A 14,407-nucleotide genomic window follows, 5' to 3' on the forward strand; every position below is an offset into this window, starting at 1 on the left:
AAACAACAACAACAACAACAACAATTAGGTAGACAAAAAAGGGGGATGGAGCAAACTTATGACCAAATAACACATTAAAATGCATTCAAAATCACACGTTCCATCTCACATTATCTTAATTCCAATGCATTAACCTGTGTAAGTACCACAGCGCGTAAAAAATAAAACTCCACACAAGCTTGTAACTGCACATCCTAAGTGCAGTGTGTGCAACAGTAGCTGCTAGTACTCTACTACCTTTGCAAATAAAGACAGGCGATCTTCATTAGTGCTATTCACTAACAATAATTTCCCATAGATTAGTGCACTGGAATGAGGCCATAGCTTGTAAAGTCTCATTTTCTGCATCGACACCCATACAGTACATACAGGGTATTAAAACAACGGTATTGAAGGTAAACCCTCAAAGTTCTTCATATTCATACTGTAGAAACAAAAAACATTCACTATGGAACTATGATGATGTGCATTTGAAAGCATTTAGCTTCACTGAAAGACGAAAGGCTAAATTGGTCAGAAAGAATAGTTTTTGCTAAATTCATATGCTAACATTCTCTGGCACACTCGTGCAATTGGGAGGATAATGGTGACGAAACCTGCACTGGAATTTCTTTGTTGGAAAAAGAGAAGTAAGAAGCTGAGGCACAGAGCGAGTGAGCTGAGCTGCAGATCTTTTCTGCATTGTAAGGCTGTGTGGGGGGGCGTGGTTTTGGGACGGGTGGGCGCGTGAAGGCGACGCAGGTGCATGCAGGAACGAGGGCAGGTTCAGTGTGTCAGACTGCGGGGAGGCGGAGCGCAGGGAGGGGGGGGGGGTTGTGTGGTTATGGAGGTCATGGCGGGCAGAGGGAGGGGCGTTGCTGCGCTGTTTGGCTTATGGGGTTGTTTTGTTTTTGCTGAGTTTGGCATCGGTCATTTTCTCTCTGCTTTGACCTTCCTAACCCCCGACACCCACCCATCCTGCCCTGCACAACGGCTCCCAAAAAAAACAAACTGGAATAAGCGCGAGAGAAGACGGTGATACACCCTGACATCCCCTCTTCACATGAATCAATCGAAGTGATAAGCAATCCACTGAAACGGTAAGAATGGAAGGAATTTACAACATGTGGCAAAACTAACAGAAAACAGATACGGAGCTTGGTTGCTTTCTTGACAAAGTTAACAGTGAGGAATATTTAAAAAAAATTAAAAAACTAATACACAAACAAAACAACAAACAAAAACCCCGGAGATCGACCCTTTGATTTCCTGTGCCCACCCGTTTGGTAACACCAACACCGGAGAGAAAAAACAGCTGGTGGGGAAAAAAAGGCGGGGTCAGATGCCATGTGACCACGCCCCTTTCCTTCCAAACAACCCCGCCCAGCTCTGGAAAAGTCTCTCGTTTTCCAGAGGTCTATTTTACTTCTTCTTCTTCTTTCCTGTTCTGACTTTTCCCTCCATCTGTGTTGCTCTAGCCCTCCCATCTTCCCTCCCCTCTTTCCGTTAATCCTCCTCCTCGTCTTTGTGGATGCTACACCTCCTTGGTTGTGCGGATTCGGATGCTGCTGAAGCACTTGCCCATGGCCTCGAACAGCGGGTCGCAGAAGGTGTGCACGCAGATGGAGTAGACGCGGCTGACGCAGTGGATCTCGATCAGGTAGCTCTTGACGCACGGCACCACGGCCCAGATGTGAATGAAGGACAGGATGGCGAAGAAGATACCCCAGATCAGCGCCAAGGGGATGCCGACCAGCGCCGTCAGCAGCCGGTAGCACCAGTACTTGGTGACAGTGAAGGTGGTGAAGCTGGCTTTCCACACGCCGTCAAAGCTGTAGGTCCCTGCAGGCTCGGCGATCACGTCCTCAAAGTCTACCTGAAAAAGGAGCAAGTGGAAGAGTAAGACACTGTTGGTAAAATCACTTCTGGCATCTAAAATCCTTGTTATCTACATAACAACTACTGGCCAGATTTTCATGAAGCTTGGTGGAAGGGTGCAGCATGGGTCAAGGAAGAAGCCATTGAATTTTGGAGCGGATCCATATCACAAGGCAGATACACACATTTTTTTTTTCTCACTTTTGTTGACATTGCAATATAGGGCATGGCCTAAAATGGACCTACATAACGAAGTTCATTCACTGCTGGCTACAAGTTAGCAATCAAACACAACAAAGGCACTTTGTCACTTGAATGGCATTTTGAGCTAACATTAGCAATCAAGCAATCATAGATAGCTAAAACGTTTTTGAAATGATTTCCATCTTCTGTTATTGTTTGTAATGAGAAAAGTTTATTATTTTATGGATTTCACAAATTTCAGTATGACACGTTATGCCGTAAACCGTTTAAATCTAAGCACGCGCAACTCACATCTGCACTCGACTCACATCGTTTAGTGACAGTTACCTTGGCAGCAACTAGTCTTCCTGTGATCCATATTAAAAGATATAGTTTAATTAACAAATGCCTCCACCAAGCCTGCAACTAAAGATTCATTTCATTATCAATTAATCTGCCGATTATGTTCTCTATTAAACGTTTGGTCTATAAAATGTCAGAAAATAGTGAAAAATGTTTATCCCAATTTCTCAAAGTCCAAGGGGATGTTTTGTCAGACCCAAAACCCAAAGATATTCAGTTTAAATCGCTATAAAACAGAAAAGAGCAGGTAATCCCCATTTTTTTTAGGCTGAAAACTGAATTTTCGACTTAAGAAATAGTCCCAATCAGACTAAAAAGACCAGTAGGAGACATACAACAAGCAGCTGATGAATGAGCCACTGATAGTGAAGAAGAAATACCAGCTGATGCCAATCAGCTAGTGCAATCCGTCTTTGCCATAAGCGATGCAGGCTCCATTTTCTGTTGAGTTGGTCAAATGCAAGTTTTAAGTGCATTGAGCAGCATAAACATTTTTATTCACTCCCATTCTCTTTGTATGCTAGAGGTACGTACCACATATGTTTTAAATATTGTAAAGTGAAAAGAAAATACAACCATCACACACTAACGTGTACTGTCCTGTATACAGAGACACTCACTCACATTAGACTCATAGCTATGACTTGGCAAATACCTTCATCCACCGTCAACTGAATTTCACAAGAGCCCTAATATGGTGCAAATTAAACTATCACATAGACTTTATAATCCTTCATTATTTCCTCATAAATCAGCTGCCTCACACTGTTGAGATGGAGAGTAGGATTCCTGGCAAGATTCACATCTCTCCTCGTGGTGACTGGTACACAGTCTAACCACCAACACACTGCCCCACCCAAAATACTGATTTCTACACACTATCTCTGGCATCTGCTTCGCTTTCTGCAAAGGATTTTTGTCTCCAGCACATCTTGATCATCATCACATAGATAGATAGATAGATAGATAGATAGATAGATAGATAGATAGATACAGTAAATAGATAGATAGATAGATAGATAGATAGATGAGTGACAGTAATGAATGAATAAAACAGATGTCATTCTGAGGCTAAATTTGGACCAAAATGGACAAAGTAAGCAGTTACATTTTCTTCTTTTTAAATATTCTTTTTTGGGGGGCATTTTTCAGCCTTTATTTTGACAGTTGAGCTGAAGACATGAAAGGGGAGAGAGAGAGGGGGGTATGACATGCAGCAAAGGACAACAGGTCAGAGTCAAACCCTGGGCCCGCTGCGTTGAGGAGTGAACCTCTATGGGCGCCTGCTCTACCAACTGAGCTATCTGGGCGCCCGAGCAGTTACATTTTCAGCTATTCTTATGTTAAATGATGGCCACAGATGGACCAGATGTAGCCAATAAACAGTGTCAGGTCTTTTGTCTGCTTGGAGGTTTAAAGACACCATGTCACTGTTTGATATCCAAATAATTATCAGGCTAAATCGAGAAGCTGCCGTTGTAAACATTCAGTGTGTGGTTTGTCTTTGTTAGGAAAACTTCTGTGGTGCACAGGATGTGGTGGGTTTCACATTTCAGATTTTTTGTGTGTGGAATACACAGAAGGATAACTGCACAGTTAGTGTGACCAGTGATGGTCAAACGACAGACACAATGCAACCTCACAGAAACTCAAAGTTCCTCTGCAGAAAATCCAAAGACGAAGACATGCCCGTACCCACGTGTGTTTGATTCTCAAACACTGATCTGATCTGTTGGGCCCCTCGTCTACCTCCCATGAAGATGAACAAAACCATTGTGCTTCTTTTCACCGTGAACACATCTCTCAGGCCTTTAAATGTGACAATTTCGGCAAGTGTCCGTGACACCACCAGTGCAACTGTTTAAGGAACGGACGGAAAAGTGGCAACTCGCACACTGTAAACACAATGCAGACTCCTCTCCTCTCCCTCTCTCTCTCATCCTCTCCACAGTCTTCCGAGCGTAGAGTCAATATTTATTTTACAGTTACCTGGAAAATGTGTCTCGTCTAACAGACTAGAGTTGGGCTACTGAGGTGTAATGGCTGTAATATCAATAAGTCACACAGATATTACACAGTGTCAAACTGACAGTAAAATGGAAAAGTGAAGTGTTTCATTCCCAAGTGAGATACTAGCAACATCATTCAAACAGAATGACACTTACACAAGCTGACTGTTAAAAGCACATAATGGTTTACTTTTACTATTTTAAAAATGGAATCAAATTCTAGTTAGACATTTTGGGAAGTACGCTTATTTGCTTTATTGTCCAAAGTTAGAAGCGAAGAGCGATACCACTCTCATATCCGTCTGTTAAAATAAAATGTTAAGCAGGCTCCAGCAGCCAGTTAGCTTAGCTTAAAGACCGTAAGCAAGGAGATACAGGTAGCTTGGTTCAGTCCAAAGGTAACCAGCACCTCTGGGGCTCACTAATTAACTTACTCATTGTTAAAAATGGTTAAAGCGGGCAAACCAGAGTGTAGAAACACCAAGTTGTGCATTCAACTTGTACGTCAAAGGGGTTATGCGAATCAAAGCTACTACGGCACATTTCCAGCCGTAAAACCACCCTTTAGATTAAACATATGAATAAGTGAGCTTTAAAGGTGCTGGTAGACCAATTCTTCTTGCTTCCTGTTTCCACTGTCTCCTGGGGCACGTTCAATCTCGAAACGGTGTGCACCGTGTTGCTGCGGTTTCCTGGTTTAACGACATGTTTCCTCGGGAACTGTGTGAAACGGTGTGCAACGTTTGGTGGGTGGCTGTGTCCCAGGTGAAACCCAATCAGCAAAAACGTGTCCGTAAACTCGTGGTAATAAAAAGGCAGATCGCTAGAGCACACGACAGGGTGTTCAACGCACCCCCGTTTCTGTTTAAAAAAAACGTGTTGCTATGTTTGGTCAGGGCTGAACGTGGCCCTGGCTCCAGCTTAAAGGGACAGTTCCCAAATCAAAATGCATATTTTTTCTCCTACCTGTAGTGCTATTTATCAATCTAGATTGTTTTAGTGTGAGTTGCCCAGTGTTGTAGATATTGACCGTAGATATGTCTGCCTTTTCTCTAATATATAGAATACATCTAGAACTGTCTGACTGTCCCTTTAATATCTGACGGATATGAGAGCAATATCAATCTTCTGACCTAACTTGGCAAAATAAGTGCATTTCCCCAAAAAGGAACAATTCCTTTAACTACGTGAAAGAAATCTGCCAGGGCAGTAAGAATATAGAGAGAAGTCTGATTCTTTTACTCCAAGCAGCAGCATAAAGCGTTTCTCACAGCAGAGCTCACGACAGCCTTATAATATAAATCTGACTGCAGCCACAAAACCAGCGCGCCGTCCATTTAATTTTTCCACAGCTACAAATTTTAAAGTGGACCCACTCTACTCCAGTTTCCAGAACTTTGATTGAGACTAAATGAGGGCCTTCTGCAGAGAGGCACAAGCACAACCACAGCAGGATGGTGAGAGGTTTGACTTCATAAAGTCAAGCTGTTTGGTGCTTTTTTTCTTTCCATGCTTTTAGTTTTCTAAATACTGTTCTGTTTGTAACATTAGGAGGAAAATGATCATCATTACCTGAAATTTGGCACTTTAATGTCTATAAACAAATCCCCTTCAGGTTCAACAGTTTCAGAATTGGTTAGATGTGAGTCTTTTTTTGCTACGTAAAGGACCTGTGTGTAGGATTTAGGGGGATCTATTGGCAGAAATAGAATAGGGTTGGGTTAAAATAATTGATTCTCCAATTAAAATAGATTTTCGTTTGAGTAATCTGATATCGATTAATAAAATCAATAAATCAATCAAATGTGCCGTTTTCCGTCATGTACTGTATGTAGTAGGGCATTCCGTGACGGGCCAGGAGTTGTAATTCCACTGTTTGGCCACTATGTTCAAATTACTTTAAATTAAGGAGTTGCTTCTTGCTTGTACAAATTACAACATAAGTTATCTTAGAATTTCTTTTATATCCAAGCAAAATTGCTATAATAATTTCAATTTCCCTAACATAATTCATATTAAGTCAAATCGGAAATGTAATCGAATCGGGACCTTGTCAATTGGAATCGAATCGATTTGGGAAATCATTGGCGCTACCCAGCCCTATAATATAATAATAACTATGTTTTCATTTGTCACCTGAAACTAAGAATTGTTTTTTGTTAGCTTAAAATAAGCCCTTCATATCAACAGTACAAAGGGAGCGGTCCTCTTCCACAGAGGGTAAATGCTGGAATGTTCTATGGTTACTGAATGTAACTGGCATCTCGTGCAAGCATTAACACTTAAGCAGCTTAGCAGCTAGGTAGCTGTGAAGGGTTAAGGTTAGGGTTACATCTCGTTGCTTATGAGGTGAGTCACGTCTTCACGTATGATGAATTTTAAGTATTGCTGCGTTTGCCCTAATATTTATTCACTATTACTGTTATAGCAGGGTTCAAATAACCATCTGTGTTGACGCTTGAGCAGTATGCTCAGTAACTACATTGCCGTATATACCTCCACGGAGCCCGACATGTTTCTACAGTAGCCCAGAACGGAGAAACCAAACACTGGCTCTAAAGAGGGCTTTTTGCGTTTTTACGTTGAAGTGAAAAGGGAAGGGAGGGAGTGGAGAGGGAGGTGTAAAGGGAAAGTGTATTCAGTTGGCTGCAATCTGCAACCTAACCGCTAGATGCCTTTAAGTCCTACGCACTGGTCCTCTAAGACTTCACAGGGTTTTATTTTGTTGCATTCTAATTCTAGGTTTGGATTTTGGCTACAATGTGGCTATCATCTAGAAAAGTCAATTTACTCCAATGGTATATGAAGAGTTTTGTCCAAAGGAAACTGGAATCCACTACGTTTTGATCACAGTAAGGAGATTTAACAGTTATTGAATGAAGAAATGCAATATTGTAAACATCTCCAGTATAAACACCATTAAAAACACCAAAACATCTACTTTTACTGTAGCAGCCCAGTTATGCTGGGTCAAAGCATGGGCCTCTGTGGTCCAATCAGAGTATGCTATGATGGAGTCTCAGGGTCAGCATGTGACCAGTTGGCAAGGCGACTGTATTATTGAGTAAATAAGGCGATGTGCTATTTCCAGAGCTCTATCTTCAGGCTGTCAACTATGTTTGAATAGACAGTGGGTCGCTGAAGGAGAAGGTCAGACTGCAGCACATTAATGGACTCTTTTGTTGGTTTAAGGGCTTTAGTAGCCAGAGGAAATGTTTGATTGGCTTCAGGAGAGAGATTAGGATGATTGGCAGCGGAGAGACACAGTATGCGACCAACGGACACAGACTGACGGCTCATTTCACCCATGACTTGCATTTTAAATTGTTTCATTAAAGTGTACTTTTGATTCAGAAAGCATCTACCAAAAATTAGGACGTGAAGACAAGTTTATGTATCTCATATTAAAGCTCTGACAATAAATGCTTTTTTCCTGGGTTGCTGAACTTTTTTTTTAAATCTAAAATGCTTTTTGCAAATTCGTCCGCAATAACAAAACCACTTCAGTTGAACTGTTTTAATCCCTCCATAAAAATGTATCCCAATCCAAACTTTTAGCAATAACCACTTGCAACCACATAATGCAAAAAAAAGATTTGAATCAATCTGTGAAAAAACATTTTTAGACTTATTTTCTCTTTTGCGTATATTTTTGTGAGGTATTCATAGCTCTGTTAGATTTGCGTGACATTTGGCTGGAGACAAATCCCCCTGCACTGGGTCTGAAAAGAGTTTCATAAGCATGAACCCACAGAGGAGTGCGTAGTCGCGTAGTTGTGACAAAAGCACAGACATCGTCAAAACTGGAGGTAACAGATTATCACACAACAATGACTAGAAACTTATAATGAGATAAACATCCCAGAATGAGGTGGTCAAGTAAAAATATGATCAAGAGTCAACTCATCATGGACTGTGCAGTCCCAGAGGGGAGTGTTTTTATACCTTTCAATTTGGCCATCAGGACTTTGGATCAAACTTTTTTCCCTCTAAAAGTATGTCTCCAGTGGGGACATTTTCACTCCGCTGACCCCTCCTCGCTGCTATATAAAGACCCACAAATTCTCGAGGGGAAAAAGGCTCTCTTCGAAAATGCAAACTCCACATGCATGTTAGTAATGGAACTTGTTTGATGTGGCCAGGTGATTGAGGCCAGCTGCAGCAGCTACAGGAGGCTGGCTTATATTCCTTTTCTTACAAGAATGCAGTGTGTGTGTGTGTGTGTGTGTGTGTGTGTGTGTGCGTGTGCGTGTGCGTGCGTGCGTGCGTCTGTGTGTGCATGCACACCACATACAGCACGTCTGCATGCACAGTACACACATTTACGTGTGACTGCTGTGTGTGGTTGGGGGTGGGGACGGGTGGGGGGGGGGGGGGGGGTGATTGCAGAATGAGGGTTGCTGGAAGGGATTCCCTGCTTGTGCTTTTCATTGGGGCACACCGAACATACGCTTCCACTTGGCAGGACTGTTACATTGACCTCAAAGCACCTCAGTGAAGCTGTATACAGCACACTGTAAAACCTCCAGGCCGATCAGAGTTTTATTCTGAAATCCAGACGGAGGCAGTGAGCACCCCTGGGTTCCTCATGGTAGCAAGTTATTTCTCTACGTGCGTCAGAGGTCTCGAAATAATGTTTGAGTTTGTTAAGTCTGTATGAAGGAAATTCTGCTTTTCAACATAGTTCAGAGCAGTGGTGGATGAAGTATTAAGAGTCTTACTCCTTAGACTCCCTAGGCCTTGATAATGTTTTTTATATTTACTTGTTTTATTTATTGTGTGAGTGTGTATATGAAAGTGAGTATTGTTTTAAAGGCTGCACAAGCAAATTTCGTTGTATGGTTCTACTGCACAATGACAATTAAAGTCTATTCTATTCTAGTAAAGTAACAATAGCACAATGTAAAAATACTCTGTTAAAAGTAAAAGTCCTGCATTCAAAATTGTAGTTGGCCGTGGGGCAGTTTAACATTCTGTTGGGTGGTTTAACTTTGAGTATAAGAACGTGTTGTATTTCATATGCTCATTATACTTAAAAAAAGAAGTAATCTGTAGCTAGTTACTGCAGCTGTAAATCCTTGGATTGAAGATGTATAACATAACATCAGAATACTTAAATAAACTAAAAGTACATCAGAACTGTGGGTTCAGTACTTGAGTAAATGGACTCAGGTCTCTCAACAGTTCCCTACAGCAGTTTTAATTTTTACAGTGTACGCACACATGTGACTTCAGATAATTTCACCAGCGGTCTGTTGAGTTGATTAGAGAGGGGCGGGACAACCATAGCGCCGCATTCTATTCTGAGACTGGAAGGAGAGTCTGACTCACTGTCACAATGGAGGAGAATTGGGAAGGAGAGAAAGCAGAGACTGCTGGAAGAAGTGGCGACAGACGCAGGGAAACGGGCAAAGTCACTTCGGTGAAGCTGTTCATGTGGCAGAACTGGAAGAAGGATGTACTGTATAGCTGCTGATCATAAGCAAGACTGTGTAGCACTTTGTCTCCTTTGTTCATACTCCAATACACTAAATGGGTCTTCTTTCCCCTTGCAAATGTGACTTCATCCCATGTGAAATACATTTCCGTACATTTCACATATTTGTCATGAGTAAAATTTACTTTTATAAATAAAAAAAATCACATATTTAACATGTAAAATGGAAGACATCTCATGTGATTCTGCATTTCACATATGGGGAAGTCCCATCTAGACACATCATCATTCATTTCACACAATGAATCTCACAATTGTGCTTTTCTACTCACTCTGAATATTTTTGTGTCATCAGTAGCTAGATCACATGCCATGCCAATTAAGCTTTACTGAATTGAAATCAATCTCATTACAGCCCCCCAACAGTAAACAGTTGTCTACTAAGTATCATCTTTCCAAATAACTAAGTCAATAATGTCAGACTGTCCTACTCATTTGGAAGCTGACAGCAGCCAATAAAGATCAACACATGGACATTTGCTCCTCTGAACTACAGGCATGTATGGAAGAAGGGAGAGAGGGAGGAGAGGAGTAGAATGGGAGGAAAAAAAGGGAGGAGAGATGGGAGTGGTGAGGGATATCCCATCAGACTACTATTTGGCTACTTGGGTGTTTCCCTGTTTTAACAAGGCAGAGTTCAGGCATTTTAAAAAGCTGACCCCTCCTGTTCCATGCAGCGAGCCGTTTGACCCCACTCCTATGAAAAAGACCGCCCCAGCTGGAGAGAAGGGGCAGCCGGGCTCTTACAGCTGCTGCTCCCCGCCACCATGCAGACGCGTCAGGTGGCTTCCAGCGCACCACTCCTTCTGCTCCTACAACCTCTCTCCCTCTGCTAACTCCTTTAAACAAAATAAACACTCCGTATTTATGCGGCCAGGCTGCTCTCTCTTATGGAAAGAATTCTACTTTCCCAACAGCAAGGCGTGTGCAACAAGGACTGTGGGAAATGTGTGTTCCAACAACAGGAAATTGGTAATGTTTCCTCTGCTGGAGCGAGGATGTTCAAGTTATCAAGTCTGCTGCTTGTGCAGACGCGCAGATTTTTACACGCGCATATCTTGCTATTGTATTGCCTCAATGGGCTGTGATACCTCTTCAAAGCCTTTTTCCTAATAGGGGAAAGTCACTGAGGGGGAACACTGCAGGATCCACAACGGCCAATACAGTGCGCAAAAGAACTGCCGTGCGCCTCTGACGCGCACACCCGCACATAACGCCAGTTTGACAGCGCCTACATTTCGGCACAGTTTATCTCAGTTTACAGTGATTGTCAGGCGGCTCCAATGAGCAGAAGTTAAGTGCAAACTCTGCAACAGGTATTTTGGTGACGTTATGGTTTCAGTTGTCACGATAATAGAGAAAAGCACACAGCAGCTGCACTTTTAACCCCTAAATACAAAGCTCAGAAGTTAACAGCCCTCCAGTTTTGACTCACCTTGACAACATCGTCGTTAATGCGCTTTGGGTCCCGGTTGACCAGGTCGATCTCTTTGGTGTGGACATCCTCCATCGTCTTCTCGTTCAGACTGTCGTTGTCCATGTCTTTGTTGTTAGGTTTGTATATGTTCCCTTGTTTTCGGATGAACGGAGAATGCAGAAACTCCTGTCAGGATCCGGAGGAGGCAGAAAAAGAAGAGAGTGAACAGGAGGAGGGATAGCGTGGAGTGCGCTGAGAGGGAGAGAGACTGGAGCTGCGAGTAACCAGCCTGCCCCACAAACAGGGATGGGTTTAAATGAATAGAAAGTGAAGCACCACACCCCTAGATCCAGCCACAAGGGGTCCTCGCCACCCGGAGAGAAATCTAATACCCTGAACTGACATACAGTTGATTCAACATGTACATGTGAGCATGGCAACATTTTTAAAGAAATGCGTAAAAGCGCATATTCCAAATATTAAATCATTCTCTCTTGACTAGGCTTTTTTGAAATTAATTTTGAAAATGTTATACAACAAATAGGGAATATCAATAATCTTAGTTGTGAAAATATGGACATATTTGAGGAAAATGTTTGAAAACAGGTTGGGTTTCCGTGCCCATTGCCTTAAAAACGGAGTGCGTAAAGACGTCATTGGTCCCCACAGTACTACTCTGTCCCTGCTTAATCTTTGAAGCACATTGTCATTTATGCTCACGACCGTACTTGTTTCATTATTTAGTGTGTAAGCATGTTCCTGATTTAGAACAAGGTTTTACTCTCCTTGGCGCTTTTACGCACGAACATCTAAACATTCATGGTTGATGCGTAAAAACAACCATCGGTTGTTCTGAGGGTTAATTAAGGTTTTAGCAGGTACAAATCTCACACACACGTGCTAATGTACACTCAATGATTCTTCACATTCCCCCAGCGTGTGTGGGAGAAGCGTTCATGACTAGGTGCCAAAAAAGAAGATAAGACTGAGACTTATGCGCTCTGAAGTAAAAACAAAACAAAAAAACATCAAAATTGTTCTTCATAAATGCAAATTATGAGCGAGAATAATCAGCTCCTCGATGAAGAAACATCCATGTCAGCTAAAAACTTTCAACTAAAAATGTGCCATCTGCATGAGAGCCATACTGTACCTCTTCTTTTTCGCCGTCCTTCAGTCCTCCTGTCATGCTTCCCTCAACTTTGCACAGATTAGCGCGGTGAAACAGACAAGAAGACAATATAGGAAGCCGAGTGGGAGGCGTGAAGGCAAACTGAGAGGATTGGGGCTCTTCTCAGGGACCTGTATAGTCATGTAATTCCTGCCCTTTTCGCTGAACGTGACTAGAATTTAATGCCAGAGCTATGAGGGGAAACCTCCGGCGTTTCTTCGGATCCCGCAGAGCGCGTCCTCGCAGCCCGGGGAGGCACCTGTGAGCAGAGACAGGAGAGCCACCTTGTACTCTGCTAGACTGGAGGAGAGACTGACGTGATCTCAAACTAAAGTGGTGTTGTAACTGGCGTGGAATTACTTTATTTGAGGATCAAGGAAGAGTATACTAACCTTTTTGTTCAGTGAAATGTGGGCGTTAATTGGCTATGGCAAGGTGTGGATATTTGCAATGCTTGTTTATGCAGTAATGGATGGAAGAGAGCAAGAAATACATACTTTAAATCAAAAATAGAAAAGGTAAAGGTTTTTTTTCTAAATGTATTTATACTATAAAACCCAGTTCTCGTCACTTGCTTCATCCCTCAAAATTAGTTTATACTAATTATTTACAGCTTTGATGAACCCAAATATGGTGAATTGACACTCCAGCTGTTGTTCTCAGCTTTACAAAGTTGGGAAGCCATGGGTTTGTTTACATTCTTGTATCAACTCACCTTGGAGGGACACCAGCTGGCACACTCAGCTGTTTTCAGCCAGCAGTGCACAGGATAGGAGTTTCTTTTGGGTGTGTCTGAAAGGAGTGGCACTGAAATAAAAGGCTGTTTTCGCATTCGTTTTGGAGTTCCATGCACTTTTTGTTAAGGACACATGCTCAGAGGTAGTGATTTTTCATTTTTTGTGGAACATTTTTTTTTGTTAACTTTGGGTTGTCCTGTGATAGCTAAAAGACTCCAGTACTCCACTTTTTAATAAGGCTGTCTTGATATTAAGTTTACAAAAGTAAGTTATGTTTTTTTATGAATGGTTGATTAATACTTTACTAATGATTTATAGATCAGTTATAAGCCATTAATACTGGAAGGTAATTTGGTCGTTCATGGGGTTTTCAATTTCTAATAAGCAGTCATAAATGGTAGTTCTGTAAGCCATTTTAAAAGTGAAACACAAAAAGAAGCCTGGAAGCTGTTAATGGCAATACATTGGTAGTTAAACTGATTGTGGCTAAAGAAAAAAGTGTAATGCTGAACATCCGCTAAAAGGATTTTTTTTTAAACGTTAGGCCTTTTTTTAATGACTAGAATTTTTATTTCTGACATGTGGTGACACTGCCCTGCTATATCTTTGAGTCTGTGTGTTACTACTTCTCTTTGGAAATATGTGTTACCTTTCCCATTGCTACGACAGTTTTTGTTTTAAATTGTCAGCATTCTATAAAGAGGTTGAACTGTAACCAGCCACTGAACCTGGACACGAAGGAAGACATTAGGCTAAACATTTGTGCTTGTTATTCTTCTCCTGTCTATAAGTCAACACACAAAAACTGAGAACGCTAAAACTTTTGAAACATGTTATTAATGGCATTCAACTTATTTTTCTTTGTGAGCCAGTTTGACTCTGTTGTGAAATCACTCATTCTGCTGTTTTGTTGTTGTTGCAGCAATTAAAGAAGAGCTGCAGTGAATCTTAATTTTTGTTGTTGTCTTTTATTGTGCAGCAGCACTTTGGGACATCTGTTCTGGAAAGGTGCTACATACATGAACATACTTAGTCATTCTTCTTTACTTTATCAGGTGAGACACTGAACACACATCATAATAACTAAATGAAAACCTGTTTCAAAGAGAGACGTTATGTTGCTGTTAGTCTCGCTTTGCCAGATCCTCCTCCAAAGCGCGCTGGAGGAGGGTC

General features: G+C 41.8%; 1 protein-coding gene across 1 annotated transcript; it reads right to left on the minus strand.

Annotated features, from left to right (window-relative positions):
• Nucleotides 1–735: 735 nt before the first annotated feature.
• Nucleotides 736–12,803, minus strand: cav1 (caveolin 1). The gene is made up of 3 exons (XM_039809494.1): nt 12,480–12,803; nt 11,345–11,512; nt 736–1,855 (listed from the first exon to the last, which is right to left on the minus strand). The coding sequence occupies exons 1-3, from the start codon at nt 12,513–12,515 to the stop codon at nt 1,514–1,516; spliced, it is 546 nt and encodes a 181-aa protein (XP_039665428.1). The 5' UTR covers nt 12,516–12,803; the 3' UTR covers nt 736–1,513.
• Nucleotides 12,804–14,407: the final 1,604 nt, after the last annotated feature.

This window comes from Perca fluviatilis, chromosome 8, assembly GCF_010015445.1.
Source record: "Perca fluviatilis chromosome 8, GENO_Pfluv_1.0, whole genome shotgun sequence".
In the NCBI taxonomy this organism is placed as follows: domain Eukaryota; kingdom Metazoa; phylum Chordata; class Actinopteri; order Perciformes; family Percidae; genus Perca; species Perca fluviatilis.

Coding starts and splice junctions, on each gene's coding strand:
- cav1 (XM_039809494.1), bottom strand. CDS start 12,515: ATGACAGGAGGACTGAAGGACGGCGAAAAAGAAGAG. Junction 11,513..12,479: donor AGGACGGCGAAAAAGAAGAG/GTACAGTATGGC, acceptor GGATCCTGACAG/GAGTTTCTGCATTCTCCGTT. Junction 1,856..11,344: donor TTAACGACGATGTTGTCAAG/GTGAGTCAAAAC, acceptor CTCCTTTTTCAG/GTAGACTTTGAGGACGTGAT.